Consider the following 9,446-nt stretch of genomic DNA (forward strand, 5'->3'; position numbering starts at 1 on the left):
GACAGTCGTCGGCGCTACACCTCCCTGGAGTAGTGGGTTCTATTCCTGTGGATTGCCACTCCTATGCTGAACAACAGCGCCACTGCCAGGAGACCCACAGCCACTGCAAGAGCTGTTATGACACCTGTGGGAGGCAACAATCCTGTTTAGGTACACGTGAAAGTGGAACATTTGGATTATTTCCAAAAGCCTTGATATTTTTAAATCAGACAGTCTGTGCTGAAAATCCCCACACTGGTCCCCGATGTGAATACAGGAACAAACATATTGCAGTGAAACCGCAATTATGCCAAAATATGTGTTGAAATAGAAGCGAATGGAAGTCAGTGCAAGCATGAGAGCATAAATAATCTACTTCTTCACCTGTGCTTGACCATCTTGTCCTAAACCCGCACTCAACCTCCCAGTCCTCTGCCACCACGTCCCGCACCAGCTCAGTGAAGATGGGCAAAGGGCACGGGTTCAGCCCGTTGCATCCTGGCACATTGTTTGGGTAGGGGTCGCGCCAGGAGTCATTGCGGTAATACAGCTCCAGAGAATAGGAACTGGGGATTTATTAGTATTAACAGAATGAGATGACACACAGTTGTGGTAAGTGTTATGTAAATGGTTTTGTATCATGGGCTAATTTGGCCACTGCAGTCCTGGATGGCTGCCAGATTTCCATTGAATTGAAAAGGAAAACAGAAATGTACATGAATGGTTTGGTGCAGGCTAAACCGTAGTATGCAATTACTCAAAATGTGGTGTGTTTTGGCCATTTGACCTAGATAATTAAACAAGCAAAGAGAAGAGTGCACGAAGCGACGTTGGCAGGACGTCATTACCCATCATACTCCTGGTAGAACTCAAAGAGTTGACAGGCAGCGTAAGGAGGAAGAACGCCGTTGTAAACGTCCAGAGCCGCCTGGAGGGTGATGAGTGTGGAGTCATGCTGAAATGACAAACAAGCATCACAGCAGTTACATACAAGGAGATGCAGCACGTGAAAGAGCAGTGTGCATCATAGATTATAAATGAGCCCAAACGTTGAACTTACAGCGGAGTACATAATGAATTTGAGAGTGCTCCCTTGCTCGACGGCCCTGGAGAAATTCCTCAGGATGGCATTCAATAAGACCCCTGGTAAATTAACACATCAACAGTGCAAATGAAATTTTCCCAGACACCAACACAATCCTTTTGACCTCATTGAGCATCTTGTCTTAGCGCCATAATCGTCTTTGTCCCATTAGCTCATATGTGCTAATATGCTTTTGGGAAACCCGACCCAGCACTTTACACTGTCTGAGGCATAAACAAAGCCTCTGCCAGCAGTCACAACATTAGATACACTGAGCTTTTTTACTCTAATAACATTTCTTTTTCTCAGAACAGTGTTTTAAATTAATTGCCTCTAATGTGAATCATCACCTCCCGAGAGCCTGGCCTTCTCTTTCCGCCTGTGACTGAGGATGCTGTACATGACCTCAAATGATGCCACTCTCTTCAGGGTTTCCAGAACATCTTGGGTGGCCCAGCGTGGGAGAGTCAAGTTATGGATCCTCTGCACCAGCAAATAACATTCATTACCCTGCATCACACTAATAATCACATTACACAACACATGAATCGCAACAAAAGGGGTTTAAATGGCTGTATTTCATCGTCTCTATTATCCCGGCTATTTATAGCGCCGGTCTGAAGATAACAGATGCTCATTTTGCAAGTGTGAATGAGCATATTCAACCTGGCCCAGAATCCACCCATCTCATAATGCTTTAATTATCATTTCAATATGTTGTCCTATTCATGTCTTACTGTATGTATAAGAATGATTTCCCCCATGCTCCAGACCCCTCCCCATCTCTCTGCAGATTCCTTCTCTTTTCCCTCTTCCTGTTTGACTCTCACTGCTCTGCAGCTGGTGTTTGTATCAGTAATTGAAGCATTTGTAAACTGCAGAATACAGGTAGTATATAAGCGCCATTGTGTTTATGTGTGTGTCTATGCACTTGCAGTGAAATATCAAGTATACCTGACAGGTAAGGGTGTCGTAGACCCTCCATATTTTTTTGCCAACCAGTTTGGAAATGGGGTATCCAGTGTGGTTGGAAAGTCCCTCCACAAAGTACTGTAAAGAAAAGAGTAATATCAATAATATCATCCAAAAATACTCCGTGACAAGTAAAAGTTCTGCATTCAAAATCCTACTTAAGTAAAAGTACAGAAGTATTATCACCTAAATAGAAAATGTCCTGTATTATTATTATTATTATTATTATTATTATTATCATCAGTATTATTATTTATTTTATTAGATTTTAATACCAATGCACCAATAGGTAGTTTAGTCCAGTGATTCCCAAACTGGGGGTTGGGGAATCACTTGACTAAACTGTCTTTAAATCTGGGGGGTCGTGAGATGATTAATAGGGAAGTGAAGAAGAAAATGTTCAATTTGTATTCATATTTTGGACTTAGATTTTTGCCTCTTTGAAAAATGTTGGCTACGTCTTTAAATCACTTAAATGAAATCCATTTTATAAACTCATCATATGATTTTTTATGTAAAATCTTTATCTGCTGCTTCTCCATCTGTCAAATAAATATAGTGGACTAAAAGTGCAAATTTATATTCTCATGTAAAATATATGTACCTCAAAATTGTACTAAGCACAGTACTTATTAGTTGCTCTCCATCACAGCATTCATCTGATCATTCTCAGTGATAATGTTCAAAGAAAATTAAGACTTAAATTACCACGTTTATGAATAACTTTCCTTTGGTGGTTTGTTTAGTTTCAGTGTTAAGAACTCAAAATTGCAGACATTAGTTGGTTAATTTTATGGATTAGTATTGTTTATTGATTCAGTGGTTGTTGTAAATTTAACCTTCGGTCAGACAACAAAGTGAAAAATGGCACCATTTTGCTTCTTGTATCCAACTTGCAGGTACTGTGCCTCCAGCAGAGGGTGTTAACATTCAATGCAGGATCTCAAACACCACCTTACAGTAATAGGCTGCACATGGGACTCCGTTTAATTAAAACATTTTCATTGTAATTCTTAATCTAATTCAATCCAACCGTTAATTAGCGTCTCTGAGAATGTGAGAGAAATTGCACTGTGCAGCTTTTTCTAGGCATCGGAGTCACCGTGCCTGAGAAAATCACTGAGAGGACATGATGTCTACAGCATAACTAACACGTCCACTGGAGGTGCTGATAACATTGGCACCAGCAACTGTGAAGTATATATCTCACTGTTTTACCGAAATGTGCATTTCACAGTGTTTGTTAATTTACAAATCAAGGCATGGATAAGCAGAAAAGAGGCAGCTGAGGCGAGGAAAAGTATTATTCACTGCAATTTTGATTATATAATTCTGATGATAAAAAAACAAGTTGCAAACAAGTTTTTAGTGGTTAGCAGGCACATGACTCATGGAAAAATGATGTTTAACACAAACTGAGCTGTGAGTAGAACGTTCACGTCATTGAACAGATGCTGAGGATGAGTTACAGTACAGTGTATTCAGAGTGCTGTCTTCTTCTGTGGTGTGTCTTACCTGGTGAGCCCTGAGGAACCTCTGGTAGGGCTCACTCTCAAAGGTCTCCGTCATCAGCGCTCTGAATCTTGGACAGTCTTTGCCTGGAGACTTCAGCAGCTTGAGAAATCGAAAAACAACAGCACAACATCAGTGGAAATAATTCACATTTACTGCAGGTACAGCAAGTCTTCTGGGCACAATTATATGTTCATTTCACACTTTAAAACAGTAGGGAGATACAGCATGCCAGGTTCACAGCTGAGGTGAACACAGACAGTAACATGGAGCTGCAGAGGCAGACTCAAATTAACGTGTACAAGTCCCTATTCAGTTGTGTATGCCTGCTGCGTGAAAGGAAATATTTATGTGGCTCTGCAGCCCACCTTGTCCTGGGCCCTGGGGATGGTGTGCACTGGAATAGGCCGCCACAGCAACTGGGGCATGATGGGAGGCGGGCGTCTGGTTGGGGGGAACATCCCAGCAAGGCAGGCCTGGGAACTCATCAGAGTGCGGTCGTAGTCAGTGCTCCGCACATATAACTGTTGGAGACATGGAGAGAACATGGTATTAAAGTACATGCATATGTTGGTGCTAGGCCTGTCACAGATACCACTGTCTGCTGTGTTCTTCCACGCAAGTTTAGTTAGCTTTTTATAGAAAGTGGAGATGCACTCGGAAACTCAAAAAGATTACATTTGCATTTGCACTGTTTCTTTTTCTATTTTTATCTAATAAAGATGCAGAATAAATGCACCCAGCAAGGCAGCAATGTATCATGAGTGAGCTGTATTTATCCCAAGTCAACTGAGGTATTCCCTTAACATGAAGAGGAGGGCAGTCAGAAGAGATCCAAATGGATGAGAGAGGGGGGGGGGCAGATCCTTCTTACTGTGATCTCTTCTGACATCAGCCTTCGCTCGTCTATATCTCTCCGTCACCCTGTGTCAGGTTTTTGCACACAGTAAATCACGCTGATAAGGTTGGATGTTCCTGTGATGCCGAGAATGCTTCTTTTTTTCCTCCCCCCCTTTTGTAAATTAAAACAGACATGGCAGCGCAGGGAAAGGTGGTTGACTGAGACTTGGGCGACAAATCGCCAATGACAGGTACTGAGAAGAGTTGTTATTTTTGTGGTAATTGCATGTTATTTAAGAGAGGGAGGAGAGGACTGAACGCAAGGATGGAGAGGGGGAGGAAAGAGAGAACCAGAGAAAAAAAGGAAGACAGTGAGTGTAAAGAAAACAGAGGCAGGAAAAGGAAATCATATCTTCATAATGACGGTATGCCGAGCATGCTGCCTGGGGGCACACTGAACCAACACGCATGCTGCCAACTGTACTGTACATGGAGCCCAGGGGCAACATTACCTCACATGTTGCAGCATATTACAAGGCAATGGCAGTGATATCACCGATTTGAGTCATGCTCATTAACTTGTATGTGTGTGTGTTGTTACAGCCATTACAGATGGTGGCTGGCCACACATGAACTTGACTTTTGACATGTGGGTGCGAGGGCACGCGTGGCAACAGCATCAGGTGACACAGGAGCACAAGGGCTCATCAGGGGGGGCATCAGCTAACCAAAGCCAGGAAAAAAAACATAAGTTCACACACACACACACACACACACACACACACACACACACACACATACATACGTGTATATACACCTACCTCTTTGTTGTTATAGTCTTCGCTGAGAAAGTTCCAGTAACGCCGCCTGAGAAACCTGCCCAGCTCAAACTGTTGTTTCATGCCCAGCTGAAAGGAAAATTGTCAGCACTGTTCATTTTTGTGGAATCTGACCTTTTGCTGAAAATTTGGCAGATTTAAGGTCAAATTCAACTTATTTACATAAAATAACAAATTTCGCCCCTTCTACAGGGCCTCCTCAAGCCAGAAAATAATACGTTTATTCACTGTAAAGAGGCTAATTGCCTGGGAGCAGAACAACATCACAGCGGAAATTTAATTAAAAGTCCGCAATAAGCTTTTCTTCCATCTCAAGACTTTTATGTTGCACAGGTCATAAGTGAAATATACTGTAATTTTTGACACCACATCTAAAGAAACTGCCCCCAGGCCTATATAGAGATACAAAAGGAGCTTACCTTCCTTCATTGTACTTACTCTGTAAATCCCCGTCTGTAAGTGAATATCTTGCCAAATATTATATAAAGTTTTGTTTTCATTTTAAATTTTTTAGACTATGTGCTAGTGAATTCAGTGTGTCACCCCAGGTCATGGTGGGATCGGCTCCAGTATGGTGGCCCTGAGCTGCAAAACACAACAACACTAGACAAAATACAACATTTTACAAAACACGACAACAAAACAGTTTGGTTTTAAATGAAGATGTGTTTATTGTGTTATACTGTTTTGTCCAATGTTGTGTTTTGCAACTCAGGGCCACCATACTCCAGCCCCCCTCGAGGCTGTGCAGGATAAGTAGGTACAGGAAAATGGAGAGATAGATGGATTTTATACCAAAAGCTCTTCATTTTTGGTTGTTTTGTTTGCCAAGTCCTGCTTGACAAAATAATAATGATGACACACCCACACAGATTCACACCCAGTACCTCAGTCAGCTGTCCGAAGCCCTGAGCCCACACTTCCTCCCCATGAGGATCCCTGGGATACGACTCAATAGGTGATCGGTCGCCATGTCGGTACACCTTAAAAGTCATAACAGATTACATCACATGGATTCAGACGCCATGCTGCTGTGGCAGCCATTATACTGTATACTTGAGGGCAAAAATCCACCTTGAGACAGAAGTCAGAAATAGAAACCTGTGATCACGGACAGTTCAGTCCGGATTTGAGACACAAAAGAGTCATTTTTATGATGCTGTCAAGGCATGAATGCTAGTATTATTAACCTGAGGACTAACTCTCTGGGAAGTGACATGACACACAGGTTGATTAAATTGGATTATGGACACATCTGAGTCACTCCTAAAACCTCAAAAAAAGCAAACCACAAAGTCAAGTCAACAAAGTCATGGTTTGCTTTTAGAGATAATTCCTATCTTACAATACTCTCTTTTTTGATGCAAAACACCTTACACGAACTGAACTAAATCTAACTAAACTTGACTCAACTAAAACAGAACAAAACAGTTTAATTGAAACACATTTAAAAAACAAAGTATTGACAAATGATTATACATATCCAATCCAAAATGTAATTAATCTAAATCACACCAATAACAAAGACACAGATGAAACGCTTAACAGTAAAATTCAACTACTAGATAGCATGTTGTAAATCTAAATCTAACCCTTACTTCAGCTAAAATGGTACTGTCTGCAGGAACAGACAACAGACATATTATTATGTACTGAAAGCCATTTGTAAGTGACAAACACACTAGTGTAATATATAAAGTCACAGTACCTACAAGAGACTCACAAAACATTATCACGTCACAGGAAAAACATTTGTGATTTTCACTTAAATCCTTCAAATGTCTCTTTCATTCTATCATTGAAGTGTGGTGTGAAAGAAAGATATGCAAAGAGGTTTATGAACAAAGCAGTAGTGTCTGGGAGAGATATGCTTGACTCTGTTAGAGTTCAGGCTCAAAGTAATCCTTTGTGACATAAATGTGTAAATATAATAATGCTCACTGAGCACAAAAATACAGTGTAAGCAGCAACCATGTACAGTAATGTCACTCTTATGTGATCTAAAGTGGCCTCCAGATCATGCTCAAAATCTAGCATTCAACAAATAAACCTTGACAGTAATGTTGTGTTGCATGTGATTACACTGTTGTAAAACAGCTTAATGTGAAACCGCAATACTATGTTCAAATGGTAAAAAAAAAAGAGAAGAAGCTGTGTAGACTTACAGCCACGACAAACTTCAGCACCCGACACTCCGTCGAGCAGATGCAACAGAGAAGGAATAAACAGGCTAAACTTTTCTGGAACTTCCTCATCTTTTTGGCTTGTCGATCTCTACCTCCTTCACACAGTTCCCCTGCTTACATGAGGGGGAAAAAGGGAAGAAATTTGAATTGTGGGAGGCCTTTAGAATATGATGATGATGATGATGATGATGATGATGATGATACTTTTACTTTTAGTCAAGCAAAGGTTGTGCAAAATATGTCTTTTAGATCAGTCATATAACACAGAGAATATGTATGTTTGGTCATCTTTTTCTAAAATACTATGACGCTGTCGTCCAGTATTTACGTCAACTTGATTTAAACATTCATTAAGAATATATGGATACAATATCATATACAGGGGAGGACATGTACAACAAAATGCCTTGTCAAAAAAGATAGTGTAAATGAACACTTACCTCAGCATACTTGTTCACACATTTTGCAGCTTTAGCCAAACGAGTTGCAGACAGAAGCGGACTGTTGTGCATCCCAAATCTCCAGTCATACCCAGATTGACATTAAGTGCATGTTCCAGTAAAAGAGGGAGTGCTTTTATAGCCCTCCTACCTGACCTCGTGTCTCTCTCTCTCTCCTCAGGGATTTCTGGTCCCAATCTACTTCATCGTCGACTGGAGTCCAAATCACTGTCTCTGCCAATTCCCCACTGTGCAGTGACAAGAAACCCCACCCCCACCCCCAGCAGACATATTTGAGTCAGCTTTTGAACTTAACGATACATGTTTGGTCCCTCAATGTGGATAACTCCACTTTAAAGCCACAGTCACATATTCTTAAGGACACTCAAGCTCTAGAGTAACAATATGACAAAGAACTGGGCTAAGTTAAGACTCACAGCACCTGGCTTCTCAAATTGTACTCCTACATGCATAAACAGACACACACACTTACACACTGGCCCAGGGCCACAAACACTCATTATAACTTGCTATGTCATCCGCCGTGGGTTTGGCCCCAAAATTACAGGGCCTGGAGTGTTTTCCCTGACTCGACACACATGTAAGTATCTGTTAGTATCAAAGCAGCTTTATGGGATACAATGGGATTAGTGAGTGTGAAGATTTAGAGCTATACAGCCTTGACATCATGTTTGATAAGTGTAAGATAGGATCTGTTGTACTAAGTAATACACAGTACAGTATTCACAGAGGTGTTCTAATCATTAGATTAAGACTTAATTGACATTAACTGAAATAAAAGAGCACACATATGGCCACACACAAACAGAATTCAGACTTGAAAGAAATTGGCAGCTTACGTGCAGGAACAAGCAGTGGAGTTAGTTAAAGTAACAATACCACAATATAAAAACACTCCATCACATCCAATTTCTACTCAAAGGATAGTCTGGTGAAATTCTGTTTATTTCTTATTGTCAACAAATCCCATGTTTTGCCTGATATGGCTTATTCCTCTGTGCCATAGTCATCCATCAAAAACACATAATTAAAACACACCATTGCACTGGGTGACATGGTCCGTTATTACAATAAATACGGGCACCGTAGTTTATTTTGAATCAATCCTTCATACATGTCCTGGAGCTGTAAATACTCACTAGCGCATCAGATCTGTGGCTGAAAATAGTCCCCAACAAATACACTATCTGTCTCGTGTTTGGTAAAAACTACAGTGCCCAGCTGTTTCAGAAAATTTAATTTTTTTTTTCAAAATAAAACTATATATTTGACCAGTTTTGAAAGATTTACATTTACTTAGAACTGATGGACAAGGGGCTGAAAGCCACAGTTTTGGTCTATTCATGGGATTTGATAACAAAAACACAAGCAGAAGTACAGTACTGTACAGTAAACAGCAAAACTGTCTGCTCTTGAAAGATACTAATTAACGTTAACGTTCAGCACGTGGAACTAATGTCAGATACGCTATATGGTGTTCAGCATGAAATGTAGTGGAATAATTAAACACACGTGTGGTAACTGGTACAGGTTGGCTTTGAAAAGCCACACACTTGTATAAATGGGTCAGTGA

The 9,446-nt window shown here is 40.7% G+C and overlaps 1 protein-coding gene across 1 annotated transcript; it reads right to left on the reverse strand.

Moving 5' to 3' along the window:
* Window positions 1-14: 14 nt before the first annotated feature.
* Window positions 15-7,481, reverse strand: LOC139303565 (testicular acid phosphatase homolog). Its single transcript, XM_070927416.1, has 11 exons — window positions 7,392-7,481; window positions 6,114-6,209; window positions 5,209-5,295; window positions 3,916-4,071; window positions 3,551-3,649; window positions 2,018-2,113; window positions 1,414-1,546; window positions 1,040-1,122; window positions 828-934; window positions 364-545; window positions 15-124 (listed from the first exon to the last, which is right to left on the reverse strand). The coding sequence occupies exons 1-11, from the start codon at window positions 7,479-7,481 to the stop codon at window positions 15-17; spliced, it is 1,239 nt and encodes a 412-aa protein (XP_070783517.1).
* Between the last annotated feature and the right edge of the window lie 1,965 nt (window positions 7,482-9,446).

This window comes from Enoplosus armatus, chromosome 20, assembly GCF_043641665.1.
Source record: "Enoplosus armatus isolate fEnoArm2 chromosome 20, fEnoArm2.hap1, whole genome shotgun sequence".
Classification (NCBI taxonomy): domain Eukaryota; kingdom Metazoa; phylum Chordata; class Actinopteri; order Centrarchiformes; family Enoplosidae; genus Enoplosus; species Enoplosus armatus.

What these genes read in the sequence shown, in the direction of transcription:
- LOC139303565 (XM_070927416.1), bottom strand. Translation starts at nt 7,481, where the DNA reads ATGAGGAAGTTCCAGAAAAGTTTAGCCTGTTTATTCCTTCTCTGTTGC. An exon ending in GAAGGCCAGGCTCTCGGGAG is followed by an intron (nt 1,123 to 1,413) that starts GTGATGATTCAC and finishes TTAATTTACCAG; the next exon opens with GGGTCTTATTGAATGCCATC. An exon ending in TTCTACCAGGAGTATGATGG is followed by an intron (nt 546 to 827) that starts GTAATGACGTCC and finishes ATAAATCCCCAG; the next exon opens with TTCCTATTCTCTGGAGCTGT.